Source organism: Mesoplodon bidens, assembly GCF_964165515.1.
Source record: "Mesoplodon bidens genome assembly, chromosome: 3".
Taxonomy (NCBI): Eukaryota; Metazoa; Chordata; class Mammalia; order Artiodactyla; family Ziphiidae; genus Mesoplodon; species Mesoplodon bidens.
In genome coordinates this window covers 144109534-144136599 of record NC_138178.1, presented here as the reverse complement: position 1 = coordinate 144136599, position 27066 = coordinate 144109534, and the positions used below count along the sequence as shown (strand labels likewise).

The window sequence follows — 27066 nt, the reverse complement described above, 5'->3', positions numbered from 1 at the left end:
CAAACTTACAGAAAAGTTGCCAGAATAGTACAGAACACGCATACACTCTTTATCCAGATTCAGTATTTTTTAACATTTTGCCTCATTTGCTTTATCATTTATGTTTTCTCTCTTTCCCTCTTTCTCCCTCTTTTTCCTGAACCTTTTTTTAAAAATTTATTTATTGTTGACTGCGTTGGGTCTTCGTTGCTGCGCATGGGCTTTCTCTAGTTGCGGCGAGCAGGGGCTACTCTTCGTTGTGGTGCACAGGCTTCTCATTGCAGTGGCTTCTCTTGTTGTGGAGCACCAGCTCTAGGTGTGCGGGCTCAGTAGTTGTGGCACTCAGGCTCAGTAGTTGTGGCACACGGGCTTAGCTGCTCCATGGCATGTGGGATCTCCCCGGACCAGGGCTCGAACCCATGTCCCCTGCATTGGCAGGTGGATTCTCAACCACTGCACCACCAGGGAGGTCCTTTCCTGAACCTTTTTAGAGTAAGTTGCCTACATCATGGCCCTTTCTTTCTGGATATTTCAGTGTGGATTCCTAAGAATAAGGATATTGTTTTACAGAACCTTCAGTAAATTGAACTTTGATATGACACTTTTATCTAATCTGCTGGTTGTCTTACAGTTTTGTTGATTGACTTAATAACGTCCTTTACAGCATTTATTTCCTCTCCAGTCCAGGATCCGGCACTGCATTTAGTTGTTATGTCTCTTTAGTCTTTTCATCCAGAACAGTTCCTCAGCCTTTCTTTGTCTTTCATGACATTGACATTTTTAAGAATATAGCCTCCTCCCCCTTTAAAAACAATAGAATGCTCTTCCTTTTGGATTTCTCTGCTGTTGCCTCACATTTAGACTGAGTTATACCCTCCTGGCTAGCATACACATGAGTGATGTTGTATCTTTTTCATTGTATTACATCCAGAGGCACCAGATGTCCATTCGCCCCTTACGTGTGATGTTAAGTTGGATCACTTCGTCAAGGTGTCCGATTTCTTCACTGTGCATTTACTGATTTTTCCTCGCTACTAATAAGCAAAATGTGGGGAGACAACCTAAGACCATATAAATGTCTTACTCCTTATCCACATTTTGCCCCAAGATTTACCAATCATCCACCCTGGGTTTGCAGGTATTTCTGGATCCCAGGCAAGACATGGGAGGTCAAGCTATCTGGGACCAGGGGACCCACTTTCGAGGGCATCACCCACGTGGGAGGACCTTGGTGTGCTGTGCCCAGCCCTGTTGAGAAACCGCATTTCCACAATAGTTTTCCTCTTCCTACTCCCACCAGGAACAAAAGCTAATTCGTCATTCACTCAACTGACACATAAGAATGTTCTTCCGAAAGCTCCTCAGCTTTATTTGGGCACAGTGGGGTATGGAACGAAAGCTAGTTCCCTCTCAGTGTCTTTAAGGAGCCTACCATTGAATTGGGGGGACAAGACTTGGTCACTGAAAGGTAAAGGACATGTAATTGTCAGTACTGTGACCCCACAGGACAGCTCAGTGAGAGCTGTCCTATGACCCTGGAGAATTAAGTGCCTTTAGGAGTTTGGGGGAGGAGGGATCAGAGTGGGTTAGGTACGATGAAGGGACATTTCATTAACAAGGGTAATCTTTGAGTGGGCCTTAAAGGACAGGCAAATCTGGGTAAACAGCGATAGATAAGGGCATTCCAGCAGGGGAACAGTGTGCACAGAGACACGGAGACGGGAGCATGGATGGAGAAATTGGAGGACAGCAAGTTATGTACCAGTCTGGATGGGGCCAAGGGTTGGTGTAGGGGGCAGGATCTACCCCCTTACTGAGCACCTACCTTGTGCCAGGCATTTTAAAAAATAACTTTCCCGATTCTGAAAGTAACACATATTTGATATAGGAAGTTTAGAAAAATATTTTTTCTATATAAAGAACAATTTTAATGAAGTCGCTCTATTCTTTCATCCAGAGATAAGTGGTTAACCATGGTGTATTTCCTTCATTTCTGAGATCTTTACCATTCTTCTGGCAACAGCTTCGTTTGGGTTCATAGATTCAGTAGCCCCTCTTATCCCTCAGAGGATATTAATCATACTTTGAAAAACATTTCATTCTGGTGACTTTATTGATTTTGTTTTCCAGCTAGAACTTCTGTTCTCTAATTTGGTGCTTCTTTGGTCGTTTTGGTTTTTGTCAAATGTTTGTTAAGTCTTGGTTGTGTTGCTCCCTTTGTATTTTGAGGTTTTTCAGTCACCTCTGTGTGAAACCTGATTCCGTGCTCTAGAGCCAGCTGCCCCTGGTTGTGGACAGGAGGGTGGGATGTGCCTGCTGGGGATGCAGGAGCCCTCTATGTGTCCCCTTGCCTCCCTACCCTAACGTCCCGGCACGAGCCTGGGTGGAGAGGTGGGGCAGGAGCCCGCTTGCCTGGCTCCTCCAAATCCTATGACCAACCACTCAGGGCTTCTCCTGGGCCCCTAATCTCTCCAAACTTGGACCCTGCAGAGCCACTCCTCTGATTGAGTGTAGAATCCTCAGTCACACTGCTGGGGTTCAAGTCCTAGCCCTGGCACTTACTAGCACTATGACCTTGGGAAAGCTGTGTAACTCTGGGTCTTATTTGTAAAGCAGGGAAAATAATAGTCTGTATTTCAAAGGATTTTTGTGAAGGTTAAATGAGATAATATGTGTTTAGAACAGCATCTGGCACATATATGTGCTGTATGAGTGTCATTATTATTATTATTCCATGGTTTTATTTTGGGGGGGTTGTGGTTTCTGTATCTGTTTATTCTCATTTGCTTCCATCTTCAGGGAACCCATATAATTCCCTCGTTTTCTGGTGCTGTAATGGATTTATTCTTCTTAGAAAATGTCTTTTCTGTCATTTTCTAGGGACTTGGGGGATTTAGGCATTTGCCCCTGGCCTGCCATCTTGATATAGTCATACATTTCCTTCAAGTTCTTTTCCTGTGAACCTGTATGAGTGTGTTATTGTTATCTGTAATACATACATGAAGGCATCCGTTGCCATCTGTGTCCGCTCACCCAGGAGCCTGGCCCAGGGCAGGACTTGCCACCTGGTCTAGGTTCCCGGATGCTGACTCTGTCCTGTGCAGGCCTGGGAGGTGATGAGTTCTCTTGGCCTTCCTCAGGCTGGTTTGAGGCGTCCTAATGAATGTAATGCGTCCTCTGCTTCCTTTGTCAAAAGGAATGTTAATTATTTTCAGCAGTCTAATTATGTGCCTAATGAGAGCCTGACTGAGATAACATTCCCTTTAATTACTCTTGCCTAAGTGCTGTTTGGAGCCATATTTGAGAGTGTTGCAAGGCTCGGTACTTTCACAATAGATGGAGCTGCCTGGCGAGAGGCTGAGTGAGGGGCCAGGGTTGCTGGGCTTAAGGCCCACGGTGGAAGGGCCTGCTGCAGTCAGTGCCCAGCCTGGTGTATGCTGGCCTTTCCTCTGGGCCATTACTTAAAGGAAAGGGACGGTCAGATTGGGTCACGTATGGAGCAAACAGCACCCATCACGGCTCCCCCAGAACAACTCATTTCTCCGTCTTCCCCCCAACCCACCTGCCCTTCAAGCTCCTCTTGGCCAGGCCCCTCACTCTTGGAGGACCTGCCCCTGTGCCTTTCCCTCTATTCAACACTTGGATTTTGAGTCCCTACTGTATGTCAAGTTTTATCCAGGACATGAGGATGCAAAGGTAAGGAACTCGTGGTCCAGATGGCTTTCTAAAACAAAAAATTTGATCATGCCCTTCTCTTCGGCCAGGAGAAATGCTACATGTCTGACCCCTACCCCCTTCCAGGGTTTATCTTCTGTACTTCCTTTGGTGGCCTTCCTTTTGTTCTGATGTGGTGTCTTTCAATAACCGGGCCTTCATGGGCAGACCCTTGGAAGGCAGCTCTCCCAAGCCCCTGGGTGGGCTTCAGTAGGCTGCAAGGGGCATCTTACATGAGATTGTCTGCCCTGAGAAAAAAGGGCAGCTCTAGGTGGCCTACTGCCGTAGGTAAATTAAGTCCCCTAACTCCTGTCTGCACATCTGCACCTCCCATGAATGGTGTAGCAGAGGGCAAGTGCTGATGAAACCCTTGGCCCTCCCATTTTCTAGCTGTCATTTAACCTCTGAGCTTCCCTTGCCTCCTGTCAATCGGAGTTAATGCCTGCTTCATGGGCTCATGGAGGGGACTCATGAGATGACCTGTGTGACACCTGCCTGGCACACAGAGGGTACTCAATAAATGGTTTGGAGTTTTTTAAATACTCCAAGCAGCACCCGCTACACTGAGTTATATAGCCAGAGACTCAGGGGCTGGCCTCATTTTACCAATGGCCAGAGCCCTCTCCTGGCCTCTTGGATAAAAGTCACTCTTCAGACAGTAGACAGTGACTTTCTTGGAACAAGGGTTCATCCTCCCCCATCTCACAATGGCAGCCTTGGTTAACTAGGCTTGAGGGAGAGAATGAGGGCGGTGGTGTCTGTTCAGAAAAAAAAAAGAGGATTTCCAAGAGCAAGGAAGCTCAGCTCAGCTTTAGGTCTGCGTGTTTGGCAGCCTTCTCGTCACCCTTGGTTAGTTCTAGAGCAATGTCCAGTGGAACTTTCTGTGATGATGGGAATGTTCTACATCTGCACTGTCCAGTATGGTAGACACTTGCCACATGTAGCTATTGAGCACTTTAAATGTGGCTAGTGAGACTAAGGAACTGACTTTTTTTAATTTATTCATTTTAAAGTTAAATTTTAAAGAGTCACATGTAGCTAGTGGCTATCAAACTGGGTAGTGCAGTTCTGCAGTTTTCAGAAAAATATCTCTTTGTGCACTTCTTGATCTTGGCTTGGGCCTCATCTCTAAGTTTTCACATGTCCTGTTTGCAGAAGTCAAGGTGTGCTAGTTGCTGACAAAGACCAGGTAAGTCAAGGGGAACTGACAAAATCAGTGACCGGAAGGGTGATTTGGAGCCCCCCAGAGCTATAGCCACCCTGCTGAGATTCACCCACCATGCCAGGCATCCGACTTTCTTATTTGAGATTCTGCCCCTTACTGTCTGCAAAGGGCAGAGCCACTGGTTTTCACAGCAGCAGAGATGGGTAGGTGGTGCTCAGATACGTGACTCTCGTGCCAGCTAGGTGTGTTCCAGATGAGGAAAAATCACCTGTGCTAGTTAGAATTTTCTTGATTGTAAGTGACAGAAAATCCAACAAACTACCTGGAGTAAAAAGGAATATTTACCTTCTTGTTAAGGTGAAACACCCAGGCTAGAGAGGACCTGGTAAAGTTACTTAAATTCTTTTGATCAGAAACAGATGGAAATTCCAGGCCACGAGTCAAAGGATTTCACCTTCCCTTCATTTGTTAATAAAATTACCAAGCAACAGCTGATGAGGAATTCACGGTTTCCAGCGCCTGCCTGCAAGAAGAGTCTTCAGTTGACTGGCTACATTTATTTGGTAGTTGGGCACTTTGCCCTGACCTAGTTGGCCCTGTAGGGATCACCAGATGACTCTTGCGATAAGGGGCAGGGAATGTCTGACCCCTAATTACACAAACTTTAGCTTCTCTGGCCTGGCTGTTTCTCAAACTTGTTTACCTTGTTTCACTTACTGTTCCCCCTGCCTGGAATGCTTTTCCCAAAGCTCTTTGCAAAGCTTCTTTGTGTCTTTCTGATCTAGGCCCTTATGCTAGATCCTTAGAGAAGTTTAAGACTCGCCTTCCAGCATCTAATTTCTTTCTCTCCCCTACCAGGCCTTTGCCCTCCTTCGTGGCCTGATACCAGACATTACAGTATGTGCTGGCTGGCTTACTTATTGTCTGCTCCCCACAGAACTGTGAGCACCAAGGGGGCAGGAACCTTGTCTTGTTCACATGGGGTACAGTGCCTGGCCTTCACCAGGTCCTCAGTCAATATTTGCTGGAATACAGCACCTCGTATAAACAAACCAGCCTCCACAGGACTTCTGGGACCAGGTCCCCTGGCTGTTTAGCAATCTCTGGCGGTGGCTTGGCTGTAGCAAGCTGTGAAAAGTAGGGCACTGGGAGTCGCGCTGTTGAGATGCTCCAGATTTGTTCTCCGAAAGACCAACTGGGCTTCTTTCTGCCTCCACTAGGGAGGCAACGAAGGGGCAGGGTCCCCATTGCTGCAAAGGCTTGGTGCGGTGGATTCACCTGTGGGACATCCAAAGGTTGTGGGCAGTCGTAGGGAGAAACCAGATACATAAATTCCTGGTCACTTTGTGGGTGAGGCTGTGAGTCCACTGCCTGTTCCTGTCCAGCTGACAGAAGGAGCCTTGCTGGTCTCACGTGATGAGGATTCTAGGGCCCCTCAGCTGCCGCCTGATGGGATCTGCATAGGGGATTATTGATGAAGGGGAGGTGAGGCAGCTCTTTACAGTAACACATGCTTTGCTCTGGGACGGCGGCCAGGCAACTAATTAGAGAGCCCAGCAGCTGTCCAACCTTTCAGGCAGTGAGCAGCAGCTACACAGTGCCAGGGGGTGGGATGGGAGGGAAAGGAAAGGAGCACAGGGCCAGAGGCCACCCTCTGAGGTGTAGGGGGTGGGTGGTCAGGGTTGGTTCCAGGGGGGACATTGGGAGGGGGGTGTCAGGTGGAGTGGGCTGCATGGGGAGGAGGAAGGAAGAAGAGGAGGTTGTCAGGACAGGGTAGCCTGCAGGTGAGACAGAAGACAGGGTGATGAGATGTCCAGCAGGCAGGGTAAGCCAGATTCCAAGCCCAGAGTGAGGGGCATGGAATGGAAGGACATGGCCAAGTGGAAGGGGGGGGGTCCATCCCCTATCTACACCCTTTCTTCCCCATGCCAGCCAGGCCCCAGGGCCTGGGTCTCCTTGCTCCCAAGGGGGAGCTGACCAGACACAGCCTTTCCCCTGGGGGGGCGGAGTTGGCATTCCAATTGCATTTGTAGCTGAGCATGGTCACTCCTTGGTTTGGGAAGTTGCCAATCCACTTATGTTCAGGGCTGGTCTTACTACAGGACAAGTAAAAGCAGTTGTTCTGGGTCAAAAGGGAAGAACTGGGGAGGATTTGAAAAACCAGAGGGCTCCCCGATGGGTCTCTGGGGCATCTTCTCTTTACTTTATGGGCACCTGGGTGGGGTGATTTGGGGAAGAGGAGAATAGGAGAGAAAAAGGGATCGTGTTTGCCTGCCACTTCCTGGCTTCACTCTTAGGTTCCAGGCCAAGGAGAAGGGTGGTGGATGGGCGTAGATTTGATTTTGAGGTTCCGGTCAGAGAAGCAGAGATTCAATCCTGCAAGCCCAGCTTACCTTAAATAGTTACAGGGGAGGAGAGAGAATGATGCAGAGGGAATTTCCTACCAGCAGCTGCTGGTTAAACCTCTTTGGGAAATGAATCCTACATATATGGAAACTGGACACTTCTTTTGAGAGTGCCAGCACATTGTAGAAATAACAGAATAGGCACTGTTATTCTCTGACCTGAACCTGAGCTTGGCTTCTTGCCCACGTGAAAGCCTGCGGTGTCTCCCGGGATGCCTAGGACGCTCTGTTCCTGCCCCATCCCTCCTCATGTGACATGTCTTCTGTACTGTCCAGACCCAAGGCACTCACCCCATCTATCCTCACCTCTCAGCCTGGGTGATGGCTCTTGGAGGTGGGAGAAAGGATAGTGAGCACCCTCCTTTCTTCCCTGGTCTCCAGAGACAGCCCTGCCCATTGTAAACCAACGTTTATGGTGCTTTGTGGGAGAGAACCCTTCCATGATGGTGGCCTAAAAATAAGAGAAGAACACCAGACATCATTATGTTTGGTTAATAACACTGGATGTTGCAATCACCCAGTAATTTAGTTGGATCCTTCTCTACCTTGCTTGTCCCTCCATCCAACAGAAGTTTCATGGTCTCAAGGAATTCATCATGTGGAGGGGGAAACAGACACATAATCATTTTAAGATGGGGCAATATGTTTCAATAGGAGGCTGTTCAAAGTCCTGTGGGAACATCAGTGATGGAATAACTGGGGGGCTGTGGGAGGATGGCATCCCAAAGGAATGAAGAGGGGGCAGGGTCTCAAAGGAGGAGCGGGTACGGTGGGCTGCAGAGGAGGGCAGTTAGAGAGGGCTTGAAATTGCATGGTGGTCTCTGCTCCTTCAAGCTTCTGGGGCATCGGGACATGTTGAAGGAGAAGCTGGATGGACAGACTTGGCTGTACATTTACAAATAAGCTGCTTACAGGATGGGCTGAGTAGATTACACTGAATGAAGGATGAGTGCATGCAGATGTGTGCCTTGAGAATGAGATTGGGATGGAAAGCAGTTTGAAGGTATGCTATATGGCAAGAGGGGTGACTCTGGAGCCCGAGGACCAGGGTTTGAATCAAATGTATGGATTTAGCCTAATCTCTTAATATCCTGAGACTCAGTGTTTTCATCTTTAAAATGCAGCAGGGTTGGGGACGGGGTAGGGGTGGGGAGGTAGGATAATTCCTGCCTTCCCTGCGGGAGTCTGGGGAGAATGATGAGAGGTTACATACTTGAAAAAGTACAAGTACTACCGCATGTTAGTTGTATAAGGGCTCTTCACACATGCCTCTACTCCAGAAACTTCTGGTTCAGGTCATGCTGTCCTCAAGGGAGCCTCATGCCCTCTACACCCTTGGACCCGGTCTAAGGGGCCAGAGGGTGTCAGAGGGGTCTGGGGACAGCTTGTACACTTGGAGGCAGAGGTGGGACCCCATCACCTCCTCGTCCGGCGCCCTCCTACCCCTGCCCAGCTCCCTGGGGGAAGAGCCTGCAGACCAGGAAGCAGGAGGTGTCCAGCATGAGGCTGGCCCCAGGAGGGAGCCGCGCTTCATCTGCCAGGGCAGCAGCCTAACCAGCCTCGGGCCCCCAGGGCTAACTGTGGCGACCAGCAGGCTGCGCTGCCAGGATGTGGGCTTTGGTTTCTGTTTCTGTTTGGTTTTGACTAGTGCTGTTAATGCGGCCTGCTTAGGGCCCACAGAAGGGGAAGTGCCCGTGTGGGGATCGAACTCCCCAGGCACAGGGTCATGGTGGTGCTGGGGGTGGAGGGCGCGCTGGACATGCCCCTGATAGGTATGTTCCAGGGTGATCCCTGCCCACGGTCCGGCAGGCTGGGAGAAGGGAGGGGTGTGGACAGGTGGGGCAGGGTTGGGGGCTCCTGTCTGTGGAGGAGCTGGGGAGGGACAGGGGCCAGGAGAGCACAGCAGCCCGCAGCACTTCACCCCCTCTGTCCTTCACTTCTCTCAGTGCAGAGGCCCAGGGGAGAGACCCGGGGGTGCATGCCCTCCCTGCCTGCAAGCACATGTGCACACAGTGAATTTCAGGTCCCCAAGCCCTGCACTTTCACTTCTCTTGGCTCCCCAGCTGCCTCAAAAGTTGTCACCTTCGGGAGCAAAGGCCCGAGTCACCCCTGCTCAGAGAGCCTGGCGGGGGTGGGGGGGAGGGAGGAGGGTGGCCATGGGCATCAGCACAGGGTGGTGCCGCTGTGGTCCACCCTGCTTGGCCGTCCACTGGGGGATGGGGGCAATTCCCACCCCCGGTCACACACTATTCTCAGCTTCTGAGCAGCCAGTCCATCCCTCTGTAGGGCTGGGCTGGATCTGATCTCTGTCCCTGGGCTCGTGCAGAAGGTACAGTTTATCCAAGGGATTTTCAGGGAAGCTTCAGCACCTTCATATTAAAGCAAAAATAAAAAATGTCGAAGTCTCTATCAGATGGTCAAGTCTTAGGGCTCTATTAAAAATATGTATGTGGCAAGGGGCATTATAAAGTCAGATTTATATCAGCTTGTAGTCAGTTACCGACGTTGATAGGAAGGGTCTTGACAATAATAATAAAATAATAAAATGAAACAAATATGAGGGTAGTGGGATTGCGGGTAGAGAGTTTTAGCACACATTTTGTTGGTGTGCTTGTTTCTGCACGTGTAGTTGTGCTTGGCTCCCCAAATGGTAAAACAAATGCTCTACATCGTCTGTCTTCCGTGAGGTTCTTGACTGACCTTGAGAACAGATGTACCCACTACAGGGGGAAGGTGAGAGTGTAATTTGAATCTAAATTGAGAATGGAGCTGGATTCTAAAATTATATCCCTGCTCAGATTTACAAGTGTGCACACATTCACTCATGGCGCAAGAAGCGCCGAGTCCTGGCCCCCATGTGAACTGCCTGGGATCCATTCCAGGCCCTCATCTCCGGATTAACCAGACCTGGGCAAGCAGGATGGCAGAGAGGAGGTGGCAGTCTCCAGGAGAGGCCCCATGGCCTGGGTGTGATGAGTGTCTGGTGCTGAGCCTGGAGCCTGGAGTTGTGTTTGCCTTGAGGTTGCCTCTCTGGCTGGCCTGGTGGCTCGGAGCTGGGGGCAGTTTAAGCTAATGAACTCCTCCTCTTTAATTCCAGGGACAAATGGAAGCCACCCATCCACTAACCGAGAATCAGCTGAGCCCTGGGGCTGATGCTTGCCCACACTGTTGAGAATGGCACCGAGGCCCAGCCAGGCACCGGGACAAAGGTTAACCCGGGACACTCCTGGACAGTGATCCTGATGTCTGTTCAGAGCCGCGCACTCAAGGGTGTGATAAGTGAGTATGTTACTGGCTCCCAGGGGATCAGTGGCCCTTCCTACCTCAGCAGCATGGGCACAGGCCTGAAGGTTCCAGTTCTGAGCCTGCTTCCGGTCCAAGGGGCTGTCACAGGGCTATGGTCCTGGAATGGGAGGGGGTTTTCCAGCAGTTTCAGGCCATGTCATATGCTAAAGCCATTGTATAGCCACATGGCCTCTAAGAACTGGGTCAGACCCAGATGGGCTGACATGAGTGATGTGAGACACCCAGCGCTTAGGAGATGGCATCTTCCCCAATTCTCTTTCTTATCTGTATGCTCATGGGTGCTTTGGGCCCTGGGCTTTACCTCTGTGCAGTAGGAACTGGATCTCACCTAGGCTTCCAGACTCTGCCCAGAAGCCATGAGTGTTTTGTGTGGCCTTGGGTAGAGCATCCAGGGCACTGGATGGTGAAGGCTTTGTGGTGCCTTAGCTGCCATAAACGTGGCCACCAGGGCGTCAAGAGGAGCAAGTTCTCTGCTGCCTCTGCCATGTTTCAGCCACATCTCCTCTTCAGTCCAGAGGAGCGGCATGTAGGGCGAGGGGCCCCCTGGCTGGGGAGTCGCACCTGTCCTCACATAGCCTTTCTTTCCAGCCTCAGCCTCTGGTTTTTCCTTGATGACGCTTTAAAAAATGACCGTTGTCTGCTCTCCCAAGCCCCAGAGGCTGTCCGGCCTAAAGGCTGTTCTGTCTGAAGAGGGCAGACAGTCCCACTGTGGGACCAGGAGCCAGCAGGCAGAGAGCTCCCCCAGAAACCAGGGCAGGGAGCACTGGTGGGTTTGCACTCTTGACTGGACAAGTTTTAGGAGCTGTTGGACTGGTCCCTGGGAGCCCAGAGCCCTTAGCTTCTACGTAGGAGTTTGCAGAGAGGGAAAGGGTAACCGGGTATTTCTCAGCTTTAGATAGATCTTGACTCCACTGCTAGTTGAGAGTTTAAAACTCAAGGCTAGAATCTATTTTTCAGTCAACCGAGGCTTGCAAAATCAGCTCGTGATTGGAGGGTCTTTCAGGAAGTGTGTTATCGAGTTGATTTATAGCCGGGGTGGTGTGAGAGAGCCTGGACTGTGGGAGTGGGGTCGGGGGTAGAGAGATGGTCGTGGAGGCCACTGTGGGAACGCAGTGACTCAGACGGAGACCTATTCCCCACATTACACAGAATTCCCCAGAACAACCTACACCGTCAGCCTTAAAACAGTTGTACCCTTTTGTTCAGTGATACCACTTGTAGAATTGTTCATTAAGAAATCTTTCATTAGGAAATAGTTCCAGCAAAGAAAAGGGCTGAATTCTCTTGTTACAGGCATGAAAAAGATGTTCTTGTGGTGTCATTGTCAGAGTAGAAATGGGAAACAGTTGTTCTCCCTTTGTTGAACAGCTAGGTTAAGTAAATTATAGATTTCCACTTGGTGGAATATTACACAGCCATTATAATAAGGAGAACATAGGAAATATGACAACTTGGAAACATGATTATGATGTAATGAGTGAAAGTGTCAGGTTACAGGATAAGTACATTATGGTAGCTTATAAAATAAACACATGAGAAAAGATCGCAAAGGGGAAATGATAATGGCTGCTAGTTTGCTGGAATTATGAATGCCTTTTCTTTCTATGATGCATGGATTTGTTTCTTTTAAAACTAACTTAAATCTCAATGAGTACACAACATACCATTAAATGTGATTTTCTCTAAGATGTGGGATGATGGGGGACTTTTGCTTTCTATGTCATTCCTTTCTGCAGTATTTAAATTTCAACTGTGAGCAAATGTCATTTTTGTAATCAGGAAAAAGAAAGACATTTTAAAATGCTAGATAAAAAAAAATTTAAAGGCTATATTTCCCAAGGAAGAGGAGAAGAGAAAGGCTGAGCTCTTTAGCTCTTTCTACCTGCTCTCATCAGTGTTTAAGGGCCTGCGCCTGTTTGGGCCCATTCATTCATTCATCAATCCATTCGTTCACAGGTATCAGTGGGTCTTACTGCCAGGCACTGTTCTAGGCACTAGTTACCCAGCAGTGAACAAGGCAGAGCCCTGCCCTTGTGGAACTTTCACTCTAATTGGGGGAGACAGACAATGAACAACTAGCAAAATATTGGAAAGTGAAAGCGCTATGACTAAAATGGGATGATGTGAGTGACGGGGAGGCTATTTTGGATCAGAGATTCCTCTGAGGGGTGATGGTTGAGCTGAGATCTGAATGACAACAGAGAGGCAGCCATGTAAAGTCTGGGAAGGGTCCTGCTGGCAACGCACAGGAACCCCAGCCTGCAGTCCCCACCCGCAGGCTGCCCTTTGTTGTCTGAGCCCTGGTAAGCCTCGGTGCCAGGCTGACTCCGTTCCCCAAGCCCACTTGCCCCCCCCTGCACCTGCCAGTTGGGATTTGCTCAGCATCTGAGGCTGTCTGAAATCCTCCGCGGCCTGCTGCCCTGCACGGATTGGTTGCTTCTGATAACTCTGGCTGCTGTTGCTGCTGCAGGCACAGGGCTTCTCTGGGCAGCCTGCACGCTGGCCACTGCTCTTGGCTGGCATTTCCATGGCAGGGCTGGGGCGTCTGAGATTCCCGGCAGCATTGGGGCAGGCTGGCCATCGGGGAGACTCTGGGTAATGTGTGTTCTGGTGAGAGGTCTTTGAATGGCACGTGCCTTAAGGTCCAAAGGGGTGGCTGCTGCCATGGTCCTGTGAGGGTCGGCCGTGACCCTGGAGGATCTTCGTGTGGATGCTGCCAGAACGTGGCTTCAGAACAGAACTTGGTCTCTCAGAACAGACTGAGAGCCTTCAGGAGCTCTGACACCAGTTCTGGGCTTCGCTGATGATCTACCGAGCAGCTCACATCCTTCTTGCTTCCTGTGTCTCTCCATATACCATCTCAGCCTTCCACAAGCAGAAACTCAGAAAACGGTAGTGCCCTCAAAGGAGCCTGTAGTCAGGCTCAAGAACAGTGCAATGTGCTGACTGGGAGTGAAGGCTCTGGAGCTGGGTTCGAATCCCAGTTCTGCCTTGTGGAGCTGTAAGAACTTAGGCTAATTTTCTAGCCTTTCTCTGCCTCAAATTCCCCATCTGTGAAATGGGCTTGAAGATTATCTGAGTTAATACATGGAAAGTACTGAGAAGAGTGCCTGATTATTACTGTGACTTGGGAAGTGGCAGGAGGACCATCCCAGGGAGCTTTCCTGGGGGGGCGCCCACGACAAGAGAGGGTGGAACTCTATGGCATTTGGGCAAGCCAGTGACCCCAGGTATCTTCCCCCACTTGCTTCCCTTCTGGCCCTGAAGCAAGCCCATGTTTTCCTCCCCCTCAACCTGATGACCACAGGGGAAGCTCAGGACTGTTTCACAGCTTGCATCTGGCACCCAGAGGTAAGGGCGACCGCCCACTCCTCATTAATTCCACTACCCCACCAGGAGACTGCACTCAGGGTTGCTCAAGCTGTGCCCCCAATGCCTTGTCCTCAGAGACCCCTGGAAGGCCTGTGCATCTCCCCAGAGCAGTGGTATTAATTAACTGTAATGGTTTTGTTGCCTGGGGATGGGGAGTGAAATTTGGGAAGTAAATGAGGTGAAAGAGGAAGGCTTGCCCAGCCTGTCTACATAGAAGGGGAATCCTGATTTTCTAGCAAGATGCTCCTCTGGACAAAAATTCCCAGAGTTGTCGTGTTGTTCCAGGAAGTTAAGATGCTATAAGGTGGGTTTTTTTGGCAAAACCAAGAACAATCATCCCATCTGGTTTTGCCTCCAGCCTGTCTTGGACTTTTATGGCGTTCTCTTCGCTCCTCTCAACTGCCCACTCTGCTCTCTGTCACCCTAAGGAATAGCTCAGCAGGTTCCAAGAGCAGCAGGTGAGCTACTCCTAGGGAGCAGGGCTCTGAAAGCCAGCCCTCCCCCTCCCCCACCTGTCTCCTCAGAGGGGCAGTGCCCTGTCCTGATGACTCTCCTTGGGCTCTGGCCCTTTGCTGGAACTCCGTGTGCCTGCCTCTTTCATCACACATGAGGGCTCTCGTACCTGAGGGCTGTTCCCTAAAATCCCGCTTGTGAAACCATCCACTGCTCTGCACGTTCTTTTCTCTGCTTTCAGTCTTGCCCACGCTCTCCTCTCTACTCCGCCCTGAGTTTTCATTCCTGGGCTGTCCCATCTTTATGTCCTGGTCCTCAGGATGGTTATGTCTGTCACCAGGAGAAAGAAGCAACATCCCGTGAACTGCTGGTTCCTCTTGATGCAGGTAGATCCGGGGCTCCGATCCCAGGGCTGAACAAGGAGGTACTGGAAGGGTCTGGGGCAACGGGCTCAGGTTGGGGGAGGCCAGGCAGGGATGGAGGCTGTTGGGCCCAGCAGCGGGAGGGGAGCCTGTCCTAGCTCAAAGTTCAGGCACAGCTCCGGTGACTATTAGAAGTGGGTTTGGGGAGTGGAGTTCTGAAAATCCACCCAGGCCAATGCCTGCCTTTAATTTTAGCATCTGTCCCATCACAGTGTGAGCTGCCATCCCACCTGACGACACTGTCTCACATCCCCGTCCCTGTCCTCACCCCCGCCTCCTGGCCCCCGCCAGCTCTCCCCATTCACCTTCCGTGGACCAGTCCAGGTCTCCTCAGACACGACCTGACCTCGCCTAGGTATGCTTCCCCTCCAGCTACCCGCGTTCTTCCAGGCTCGCCCTGTTCTCTCTCCCCACACCCTCTCTTCTGTTCGGCACTTGCCCTCTCTCCCTTTGACAGCTACTCCTTTAATCTTGCTTCTGCTCCATAGGGTTTGGGCGTCCAGCTCTTCCAAGTCACCTGCTCCGGGGTGTGGGCGTGGCTGGAGCCTCTGATCTGTAACCGACTGGGAAACCATTCTTGGCCTCCCCAAAAGATCAGACCAAGAGGCAAGGAGAGTAGGGTTTTAAAAGCAGCACCAAGGAGGGGACTGACCAGAGTGATGACTCCACCCGTTACATGAGGCTGCTGAAGAGCACGTCTGAAGAAGTCCCTTCTCCGGATCCTGGGGGACAGAGGGGCCAGGGCTACGAGTGCCTGTCAGGTGGACAGACCTGCGTTCAGAGGACCCTGAGTCGGGCAGGAGGCAGAGGGGTCTCCAGGCCACCACTGTCCACCCACCTCGGACTGCGGACCCCTCCTCGCTCCTCTGTGAGTTTCCCTGGAGCCCAAGCTCTCTTCTGGGCAGAGCTTAGCAACCTGTTGGGAGTTCAGCATAAAACTAGAGCTTGAGAAACTGTGCCAGGGATGCTGGCCCTTTCACTCACACTTCTTTTAAAGCGAGGCCCTCACAGGGTTGGTTCTGAGACCCCTCCCCTTTCATCACACCTCCTCAGCCACACGGGAGCTGGAAGCTCACGTCGATTCTCCTCAGCTGAGTTTTTGTTCCATGGGCTGTATGTGTGATTACTGTTTTCATGGGTAGCTTGGCTGCCGGGTTAGTGCTCTGGGTGGAGGTGAAGACCTGACTTGCTTGGCACAGAAGGCTGCCCGGCTGCTAGTGAGGACAGGGGCAGAAAGACCCTGCCACAGGTGGGAGGGAGAAGCTGACCGGGAATCCTGGCCCTGTGCCAGAAATGAAAGCCATCTTTTTTTGAGCATTTACTGTATCCCTAGTAGTGGCTATCTCTTAGCTCATTCATCCTCGCTGTAACCCTCAGAGGTAGTTACTCTTATTTTCACTTTACTTATAAGGAAACTGAGACAGAGAGGTCAGGTAATGTGCCCTAGATCCCACAGGTGGGGGGTATTATCGTCCACAACACAAACCCAGGCAGTTAGGATCTGGAGCCCCTGCACTTAACCCTACACACCATTCACACCTGTGAGTCACGGTTTGTTGTTGGGCATGGCTCAGGAGGGAAGAATGGGTGTTAATTTTACACAACTTCAGGTTTCCTTAAGTTCATTTGTCTGGCAAATTTACTGAGCATCTTCTATATACAAGGCACTAAGATGATTAGTATATAGTCATTCAACAAATAGTTTTAAGGAACTTCCCTGGTGGTCCAGGGGTTGAGACCCCGTGCTTCCACTGCAGGGGATGCGGGTTCGATCCCTGGTTGGGGAACTAAGATCCCACATGCTGCGTGGCCAAAAAAAGAAAATAAAACAAACAAACAAACAAAAACAAATGTTTTTAAGATACCATTATTTTTATAAAAGTTATACATACTAGTTAGAAAAAAATTTTAGAGTCTACAGAAAAGTATAAAGATGGAAATAAAAATCACTTATGATGTCACCATCTAGAGATGATTGTGGCTAAATTTTTTGTATATTTACATGTATGTATGCCTTTGCAAAATCAAAATCATACTCAGCATTCCACTTTGAATCCTGCTTTTTTCTCTTAATGTTGTATTAAACATTCATCAGGTGGCTACTAGTGCTGGCCTCCAGAGGAATCATGGCAAAGACGAATGCTAACTGTTATCACAGAAGTGAACGGGGTGCAGAGGTGGACAGGGCAGTGGTCAGTTCCAGGGTTGCAGGTGTTTAGGAAAGTCTTCACAGAAGAGGAGCTGGATCTTGAAGAAGGATGATGGCTTCGCAGGCCATGGGTGGGGGAAGGGCACCCCAAGTAGCAAAAACAGCAGTGGAGAGATCTGGAGGACAGGCTCCAAAGCAGAAGTGGATCACGATGGGCTTTGCCAGTCATGCCTAGTAAGGTTGAGCCTTACTCTGTAGATGTTAAAGATCCACTAATGGGCTTTAAGTGGGGAGAAACATTGGATGTGCATTTTAGAAAGATTGCTGTTTCTATACACTCTTTCACAGTAGTGATGAGTAAATTGAAAGGAGCAAGGCAAGGCTGGGAGACTGGCTAAGTAGGAGACTATTGGAGTCATCCAGGTGAGAGATGATGGGGCTTGAACTAGAGCAGGAATGAGAAAGAGGAATGACAAGGAAGAGATGGATTTCAAAGATGTTTAAGAGGTAGAAAGGATAGGAGTTAATGGCTGACTTGGTGGCTTTGCCATGTGACTTGCTTGGGCCAACAAGATGTTAGTGGGTGTGACTTAACAACTTAACTAGTATTGAAAAGCACCAGTGCAGTTGGGTTGCTCGCTCTTGGGCCTCCACCCTTGCCATGAGAAGACCTTGCCAGGGCTAGTCCACTAGGCCCAGAAGAAGGACAAGAGGCAAGTGGAGCAGAACCATCCCAGCCAAGCATAGGACAGAGCCCCCAGATGACTCACAGCCTTGTGACTGAGGCCAGCCAAGATCTGTCAACCCATAGGCACGTGAGTTGTAATAATAAATGAGAGTTTATTTAAGCCATTGAGTTTGGGGATGATTTGTTATGTAGCAATTGCTGAGTGACAGGAATGTCTTCATTCTTTATATATATATATATTTTTATTTATTGGCTGCGTCGGGTCTCAGTTGTGACACGCACAGCATCTTTCGTTGCGGTGCACGGGCTCTTCGTTGCGCGTATGGGCTTAGTTGCCTGACCAGGAATCGAACCAGCGTCCCCTGCACAGCAAGACTGACTCAACCACTGGACCACCAGGGAAGTCCCAAGAATGTCTTCACTCTTGAACTGAATGCTTACTGTGTGCAAGGCACTATTCTAGGCACCTGGGGATGTGGTGCTGAATCAAAGTCCTTACTTTCAGGGAGTTCAGGTTAAAGGGGGGAAGTGGCAGAGGAAGCAAGAATGACCTCTCTCTGCTAACTGGGTGCATGGTGGTACCATTAATCAAGATGGGGGTCAGGGCTTCCCTGGTGGCGCAGTGGTTGAGAATCTGCCTGCTAACGCAGGGGACACGGGTTCGAGCCCTGGTCTGGGAGGAGCCCACATGCCACGGAGCAACTAGCCCTGTGAGCCACAACTACTGAGCCTGCGCGTCTGGAGCCTGTGCTCCGCAACAAGAGAGGCCGTGATAGTGAGACGCCCGCGCACCGCGATGAAGAGTGGCCCCCCGCTTGCCACAACTAGAGAAAGCCCTCGCACAGAAATGAAGACCCAACACAGCAAAAATAAATCAATAAATTAATAAACTCCTACCTCCAACATCTTCTTTAAAAAACACACACACACACACAGCCCAGGCTTTACCTCCTTTGTGAAAGCAACATTAAAAAAAAAAAAAAAGATGGGGGTCATACAATCCCTGAGGTGGACCTGGGTGACCTGGCCTGAGGCGGCACCTCCAGCGGGAGGCCCTCCGTACTTGCCTCGCAGCAAGGGAAGGTGACCAGCCCTTCTGCTGGACAGAGGACAAGCGGTCCCCTCCCAGCCACAGGTGTGGGACAAGATGCGCTGACAGTCGGGCACCAGTAGGGACGGGAAAGCTGCTGGGGCTGGAACCGCCTTCCCACTTCACCCTCCCGGGCCCTGAGGGGCTGCTGTTCGGTGCCGTGGCCCGAGCAGCGAGGGGAGCTGGAGCCTGAGGCCAGAGGCCTGGGCTCCTATCACCGGCCGGTCCTCCCACACTCCCTGTGTCGAGTTGTGTGCTGGGTGCTCCTTTAACTGCATAAGTTAAAAAGAAAAAAGAAGCTAAGAGTGGACCAAAACCTTGCGCAAAGTGTTCTAATTTCCACAAAAAAAGAAGAAAAAAGATGGGGGTCATAGGAGATACTGGGGGGGGAAGATAATGAGTTTGATTTGGGAAAGGAACATGAGGTGCCTATGTGACACTTAGGTGGAGGTGTTTGGGAAGGAGTGGGGTAAATAGGTGTAGAACACGGGAAAGCTGTTTGGCTGGGGACTGGGGACTGAAAGTTATCAACAGTGAAACAAAATCATCTGTACCAAAGAGAGACGGTACCTGCTGTGGATATTCAGGGGAGGAAGAAAGGATTTGTGGTTGGGAGGATGAAAAAGATTTTGTTCTGAAGGTAACCTGTAAGCTGGGTTTGTACTTGTGGAGGCAAGAGGAGAAAGGCACATAAAACACAATAGGTGGGATGGTGGTAAGATGCGGAGAGCTGGACTGTGAGAATTAGGCTGAAAAAGTAGATTGGAGTGAGATCAGGGAGAGTCTTGAATGCCAGGCCAAGGACACTGCAGCGTTTCATTAGAAAATGGGGAACCACTGAATGTTTTTGAGCAGGGGGGTGACATTAGGCACGCATGTCTAGGAGATGGCTGAAGTATGATGAGTTTTGAAGCTGAAATCAAAAGATACGGATTCTAGTCTCACCTCTTCCATTCAGTGGCCCTGGGATATGGGGCAAATGACTTCTCTCTGAGCTTCAACTACCTCTCTTAAAAAATGGAAGTCAAACTACCTGCCCGTCACGCGAGTCTTAATTTAGTAAGAACCAATGACAAAATGTGAATGAAAGTGATTGGAAGACCACCAAGCAATGTGCATGGGTAGGCATTATTGTGACTAGGTCTGCTTTAGCTGAAACGTAAGGCTGGGATTCCCAGACAGGTGGGCAGACTGCAAATGTCATCTTGTTAACCTCTGTTCTTTCTACCACCTCGGAGAGACGACTGCCAGAGGTGTCAGCCTGGAGTCCACTGGCAGCTGGCAGAGCTGGGGTTCATGTTCTCCTGCTCTGCCTGCCCGTTTTTTTTTTTTTTTTTTTTTTTTTTTGCGGTACGCGGGCCTCTCACTGTTGTGGCCTCTCCCGTTGAGGAGCACTGGCTCCGGACGCACAGGCTCAGTGGCCATGGATCACGGGCTCAGCTGCTCTGCGGCATGTGGGATCTTCCCGGACCGGGACACGAACCCGTGTCCCCTGCATTGGCAGGCGGACTCTCAACCACTGCGCCACCAGGGAAGCCCTGCCTGCTCGTTCTTGGTATAACCCTGAACTCTCCCACCCCACCCTCCACATAAATGACGTGTCATTTAGAGAACGCCTGCTCAGGGGAGGACTGTACCAAGGCCATGGAACAGAGGACCAGGAGACAGCTGCTGCCATCAAGGAGTACACAGGCTGGTTGGATAGTAACTAGGGGTGGCATTGAGTAAAGGGTCAAATGAGTGGTCCACACAGTCACTGGTGGAGGGCCAGGGCAGTCTTCAGAGAAGCATGGTGGGGCCTTGAAGGCCAGTGGGGTTTAAAAGAGAGCATCGGAAGGGAATGAGAAGTAAAGGGGAGGACTCTCTCCTCTGTCAGGTTTCCACTGGTTTCCTCTCAATATGGAAACTAAACACCAAAACCCCACTTAATGGAGCAGTTAAAAACAAATGCGACCACAATAAGCAACCACTTCACACCCATTAGAATGGCCATCATCACGAAACCAGAAAATAAGTGCTGGCAAGGATATGGAGAAATTGGAACCCTTGTGCATTGCTGGTGCGAATGTAATACGGTACAGCTGCAGTAGAAAACAGCAAGGCCACTCCTCAGAGAATAAAAACAGAATTACCATATGATCCAGCAATTCCACTTCTGGGTAAATACCCAAAAGAACTGAAAGCAGGGACTCGAACAGATATTTGTACACCCATGTTCAGAGCAGCATTATTCACTATAGCCAAAAGGTGGAAACACCCAATAATGGATGAATTGATAAACAAAATATATCTAGGTAGATCACAGTAGAATATTATTTAGCCTTAAAAAAGAAAGAGGGGCTTCCCTGGTGGCGCAGTGGTTGAGAGTCCGCCTGCCGATGCAGGGGACACGGGTTCGTGTCCCGGTCCAGGAAGATCCCACATGCCGCGGAGCGGCTGGGCCTGTGAGCCATAGCCGCTGAGACTGCGCGTCCAGAGCCTGTGCTCCGCAACGGGAGAGGCCACAACAGTGAGAGGTCTGCGTACCGCAAAAAAAAAAAAAAAAAAAAGGAAAGAAAATTCTGACACATGCCACAACATGGATGAACCATGAAGACGTTAGGCTCAGTGACATAAGCCAGTCACAACAGGACAAATACTGCATGACTCCACTTAAATGAGATACCTAGAGTTGTCAAATTCATAGAGACAAAGTAGAATAGTGGTTGCCACGGGCTGGAGAGGGGATGGGGAGATAGTGTTTAATGAGCTCAGAGTTTCAGTTTGGGATGATGAAAACATTTTGGAGATGGATGGTGGTGATGGCTGCACAACAATGAGAAGGTACTTAATATCACTTCAGTGTATACTTTAAAACAGTTAAAATGGTAACTTTTATGTTATGTATATGTTCACATGCACACACATAAAAGACACATGTGACGGGCTGCTTAGAAAGAGCTCACTTGAAGTATGAGTGATGTGGAACTCACTTGAGTTTGAGAAGAAGTGGGGGAAGAGATGGGGACCCCAGTGGGTGGGCCTAGTGAAAAATTAGCAAGTAGACTGGAAATGGGGGTACTTTTCCATTGACTACCAATCATCCTAAGAAGTTATTATAGGGAGTGTAGTAGACACCTCTCTCCAAGTAGCACTTGAGTAGCGTTTCTCAGAGGAAGCCAGTGGGGCTGTTTGTTTTCCTCCTTTTGTTTCTCATGCCTACCTGGCTCAGGTAAGGAATATGAAATAAAGTAATGAACATGGAATAGGGTTAGGAGTATGATGAGTAACTAAAAGAGAAAGGTAGAGGCAGGTTTGAAATCCCCTCCGGCCTGGTCACTCCAGAGACTTGGGGTGGGCAAGTCTGGGGGCCTCCTCCCTCCCCTCCTCCCTCACTTGTGTCTCCTTTGTGTCCCTAACAGCCAGCCCCAGTCAGCGCCATGGCTTCCGCCGAGCCCCTGACGGCGCTGTCCCGCTGGTACCTGTACGCCATCCATGGCTACTTCTGCGAGGTGATGTTCACGGCGGCCTGGGAATTCGTGGTGAACTTTAACTGGAAGTTCCCGGGGGTCACGAGCGTGTGGGCGCTCTTCATCTACGGCACGTCCATCCTCATCGTGGAGCGCATGTACCTGCGCCTGCGTGGCCGCTGCCCGCTGCTGGTGCGCTGCCTCATCTACACGCTCTGGACCTACCTGTGGGAGTTCACCACCGGCTTCATCCTGCGCCAGTTCAACGCCTGCCCCTGGGACTACTCCCAGTTCGACTTTGACTTCATGGGCCTCATCACCCTGGAGTACGCCGTGCCCTGGTTCTGCGGGGCCCTCATCATGGAGCAATTCATCATCCGCAACACCCTCCGCCTCCGCTTTGACAAGAACGCCGAGCCCGGGGAGCCCAGCGGCCCCCTGGCCCTGGCCAACGGCCACGTCAAGACTGACTGAGCCGGGGGAGCGGTGGGGGGCTGGGGGGCTCTCATGGATCCTGTGGACAAGGGTACCAAGCTGGTAGGGTTGCCCCCTCTGTACAGCACAAGCCCTGCCCCGTAGGGCACACGGAGCCCCCATGCCCCGCTCCCGCCACCGTGGGCGGGCGTTGGGGGCGTGGTCAGGCCTTGGGGGCGGGGCGTGGAGGCGGCAGGGGCACTTCGGGTAGGGTCCGTGGATCTCAGCCCAGCTCAGGGGCGGGAGGCCTGTGGCTACACAGGGACGGGACTACGTGGGTGACTTTGGAAGCAGCAGGCCCTGTCCTGACTAAGGGACACTGAGAATGGAGCAGAAGGTGGGAGGCAAAGCCTGAGGAGGCTTTGGGCTGCTGCGGCGGCCACCTGCCTCCCTCTCACCTGGTTTAGTTGGGCTTTGGCTGGTTCCATTAGGCAATATTCAGGTGCTTGCTTGCAACCAATACCTCCCCCAGGGGCCTGCTGAGCTGCAGCCTAAGAAGAGACTGGGCAGCCGGGAGGCTGCTGGGCAGGAGTGCTGGTCTGCAAGGGCTGGGAGGTCTTCCCTTGGCTCCTTTCCCCTCCCCCAGGGTCCCACGCTGATCCCTTGGCCTTCGGGGGCTCCCCCCCTGGTGCTGGATTCCCACCAACCTTGGGCTTTTGGAGGTTTCAATCCCTGTGTGTTCGGCAGCATTTCCCCCTTTTCTCTTATTTTCAAAGTCTTTACCACTAGCAGCCCCTTTATCCATGTAAGCACCCCACCTGCCCCACCCACAACTCCCTAGGCAACACAGCAGCTGCCAGAGATAGAGCCCTGAGCAGACCCCTCCAACCCTCTTGCAGCCTTCCCTCCACTATTGTCGATGGCCCGATTCCTGAGAAGTCCCCCCTTATGCCTCCCCACCCGCCCCAGTCTGGGGGGTTGTGGCAGGGCCCCTGGTGCTCACCTCCTTGCAGTGGCTAAAAACTAATGATACCCCCAACGCACAGTCAGGCCATCTTGGGCCCCATGGATCCACAGTGGGGACCTAGAGACAAATCAGTGTGAAGGGGGGAAGTTGGGCGGTAAAGGTGCCTGACTGGTTTATTTTCAAACCAGCCGGGGCAGTCTAGCTTTCTAGGTGGTGGAGGAGCAGGTATGCAGTGGTGGAGAGTCATGGAGACTGAGGGGGGGAGAAAGAGAGGGCCTTTCAGCTTTGGGAGGGTCTTCGAAGCATCCTTAGTGGGAATGGGTCAGGTCTGGTTCTGCCATAGCCCCAGCCCTGCAGCAAAACCTCCTCAGCCCTCCCAGAAAGGCTGACCCACTGAGCGTGCTCCTTAAACAGTATTAACCCTGCCGTGCTCATGGGCATTGTCATCTCGGTTGCCCCGCCTTCCTGAGTGACCGGTCCATTGCTGGCAGCAGACAGGTGAAATCCTAACTCCAGCCCACTTCCAGCTCTGCCCCCTCCCTGAGGGGAGGGGTCCATCAGAACGCAGCCTATCCCATGGTACATGGTCTCTTCTTGACCACACTATGACTCTTAGGTAGAAATCAGCCTTTCCCTTTTTATAGAACATTAAAAGTGATAATACCACCTGTGGAGAGAATCTCCTCTTCTTGCTGTACTGCTCCACCTAGACTGTGCAGACAGCACCAGCTAGGGCACAGGCCAGGGTGGGGATGCTGGGGCTGGGCAGGGGTGGTGTCCTGGATTGGGAGAAAGGCTGGGAGACTCTGCCTTTGGCAGGGTTGTGTTCTGCAGTGACCCTGTCCAGGACAGTTTGAAGGGCGATCCCCAGCCTCTATGTCCTGGGCAGGCTCCTCCAGTCCAGGCACGACCTACATTCTGCAGGGGTTAACCCTACCTTTGATTTTACTGTGGCCCCAATTCAAGGGCTTGGGGGCTTCTAGGGGTTCAGCCTTCCAGTGGGGGTCAATTGCTTTCCATCTACAGGTGGAGGGGATTCCAGAGGAAGAATAGTGTCTGGTTCCCGGTTCTGTCTGAGTAATTGTTTCCTCGGTCTTTTCCCCTTCATCCACGTTATCTCAGTCTCCTGGACCCCACTACCCCTCTAAGCCCCTTAGACCACACTACTCACCTTTGTTCTCCCCTCCACGACAGAATCTGGTGGTCAGCTTGTTGATGTCTCCCAGCCCAAGGCCTCCATGATTCTCTGCCAGAGCAAGCCCTTGGGTGGCCCGCTGGGTCTGGCTGCTCCAGAGGTTGCCCTGTCTGTTCCCTGGCACTATCTCTCTGGGCCCTATAAAAACTCCCAAGTGCGAGAGGTCCCCAAGTAAACCTGCCTGCCTGGCAACGTGCAGAGCATTGTATTTCTGCTTCATCCAGGTGCCCTGAGGCTCCTATTCTCCCTCGTAGGGGACAGAGCCCCTAGCAAAGGGAGGTGATGACCTGGAGCTTGACCACAGGATCTGTGTGTCTTCAGGGCCCCAATCCCATAGTGCCCAAGGACTCAAAGTTTGGAGTAATCCCAGCCCTGCAAAGCAGAGAATCTGCTTACTTTTTATGAACCTCTGGTGTCCTGGGCCTCTCTCCACAGGACATGGCAGCATCTCTGAGTCACAGATTGCCATGTGCTGCCCTGCATGGTTGAATCGCTTCTGACATCTGCTAGGCATCCTGTCCCTTGTGCTGTGTCCCCTCCGATGCCAGTGAGTCAAAATGGTCTATGCTTATTCACAGCAATAATACCTAGGGAGTGCCCATGAAGTCCTTTTGTCGTGGTCCCTCGCTTTCTGCATGGGTCTCCTGGGGAGACAGCCACTGAGTGGGTCAGTTAGGAGAACCTGTATTTATAGAGCTCTGGGCTATGCAGACATCACCACAGGGGACACAGAAAATTGGGAGGCTCAGGCCTGGAGGACTTACGGCTAAGGCAGGGAGAGCACCTTCCACTCTGAGGCCACCCCAGGCCTGGAGGAGCGGCAGGTCCCTGCTCTACAAAAGGGCCCTTGAGGCGGGTGGGACTGTCTCCCAGCTGTGGCAGCTCTTCAGAAGGATACCTGCCTGCTTTGTGCACCCATTGCCTGCTCTGTCTCCATTGGTCTCTTTGTCTCTTTCTTTTCACATTCATGCACACAAAATATACTGGTGTTTGTGTTCCAGGACTGGCTCTGACCCATCTCTGTTTCTTCTGTTTTGGAGCCCCTTCCCTAGGAGCTGCTGGAGGCCAGGCCCTTCACACTCTGGCATCACACTGTCCTGAAGCATGCTGGACGGGGCCATGCTGTGGAGAGGGCAGGTGGCATTCTCCACCAGTCCTTTCCACGATCTCTGTGCTGACCATCTCTGGTAACCTGAATTCTCCACCCGACCCCCGACTCCCCATCATAATCTGGTCCAGTCCTGACTTTGGGACCAGGCTGTACGGCAGATGGGGAGGCCCAGGCAGTATCCAGGTTGACTATAGGTTACTGCATCTGCCCATGAGATGGGCTTCTCTTGAAAATGCCAGCCATGACCTGCAATGTCTCATGGGACGGGAGGGCCCATGGAAGGAGTCTGAGGGTACCCCAAAGAGCTGGAAGGCTAGACCCCCTTACTTCCCATTACCTTGAAAGTCATGCTTTTTAGAAGCAGAGAGTTCTGCTCTCCTCCTGGCAGTGCTGCTTTCCCCAAGAAGCACATTTGCAGGGAGTCATCCCTTCCTGCTCTGTGTACCTCTGCTCTGTCTAGCATCCCTTGTCCTCCTCTCCCCCCACCATGGTCCTGCCTACTTTCCTACCTCCAGGTAGGGTTCAGAATTTGCTCAGCCAGTTTAACCGAACCAAAATGGCCTGGCCCCCCGGCATAGCCAGACTATAGAATACCTGCCGGTTTTCCGGATGGAATAGGCATTGTGCTTTCTGAATCATTGAGAAGGCCCTCTGCCTCCCCCACTCACTCGATGGTGTTCATTTCAACTGAAAGCCCTTCCCCTTATACAAATGAGCAAAGCCCCAACAGTCATTTACACATTAGTATAAACAAATCTATAAGGCTAGTCCATTAGAGCAGGTGTTTATAAAAAGAAAGAGGCAAGCATAATGGAGCAGGGTCTACCTGATGGAGCTTCAGACAAGAGGCAAGAGGTAGGACCCAGAACAAGGAGGCCGAGGGGACCTGAGACCCTTCTTCGTTGACCAGCTCCTTCTGTACTCTACTAAATGGGTACCTTTCTTTCTTGATACTTTCCTTCCTCACCTCCTCTGTCCCACCCTCACCCAATTCAAAGAGACCTTCTGACTCATCACACCACAGGTTAGAAGAACAACAACTGTGGTCCCTGCCGCTGCTAGTCCTGCGACTGCGGCCAGGCACTGCACTGAGTGCTTGCCCTCATTCTCAAATTTTCTCCCATCTGAGGTGAGCACCGTTATTTCCCCATTTTACAGAGGAGGTCTGGTGGCAACCAGTCTACAGT

The 27066-nt window shown here is 51.1% G+C and overlaps 1 protein-coding gene across 3 annotated transcripts; it reads left to right on the top strand.

The window, feature by feature from the left end:
- Positions 1–10454: 10454 nt before the first annotated feature.
- TMEM229B (transmembrane protein 229B) lies at positions 10455–25785 on the top strand. Of its 3 annotated transcripts, none has more exons than XM_081227554.1 (2): positions 10455–10542; positions 22145–25785. In XM_081227554.1, the coding sequence occupies exon 2, from the start codon at positions 22163–22165 to the stop codon at positions 22664–22666; it is 504 nt and encodes a 167-aa protein (XP_081083680.1). In that variant the 5' UTR covers positions 10455–10542; positions 22145–22162; the 3' UTR covers positions 22667–25785. The 3 variants fall into 3 exon arrangements, with proteins under 3 accessions (XP_081083680.1, XP_081083678.1, XP_081083679.1); XM_081227552.1 differs by lacking the exon at positions 10455–10542 and adding an exon at positions 15369–15684; XM_081227553.1 differs by lacking the exon at positions 10455–10542 and adding an exon at positions 16951–17780.
- The last annotated feature ends 1281 nt before the right edge of the window (positions 25786–27066 follow it).

Excerpts from the sequence above, each read along its gene's own strand:
- TMEM229B (XM_081227552.1), top strand. The coding sequence starts at position 15,493 with ATGAGGCTGCTGAAGAGCACGTCTGAAGAAGTCCCTTCTCCGGATCCT. Across the intron at positions 15,685-22,144 it reads GGACCCCTCCTCGCTCCTCT|CCAGCCCCAGTCAGCGCCAT; the intron begins GTGAGTTTCCCT and ends TGTCCCTAACAG.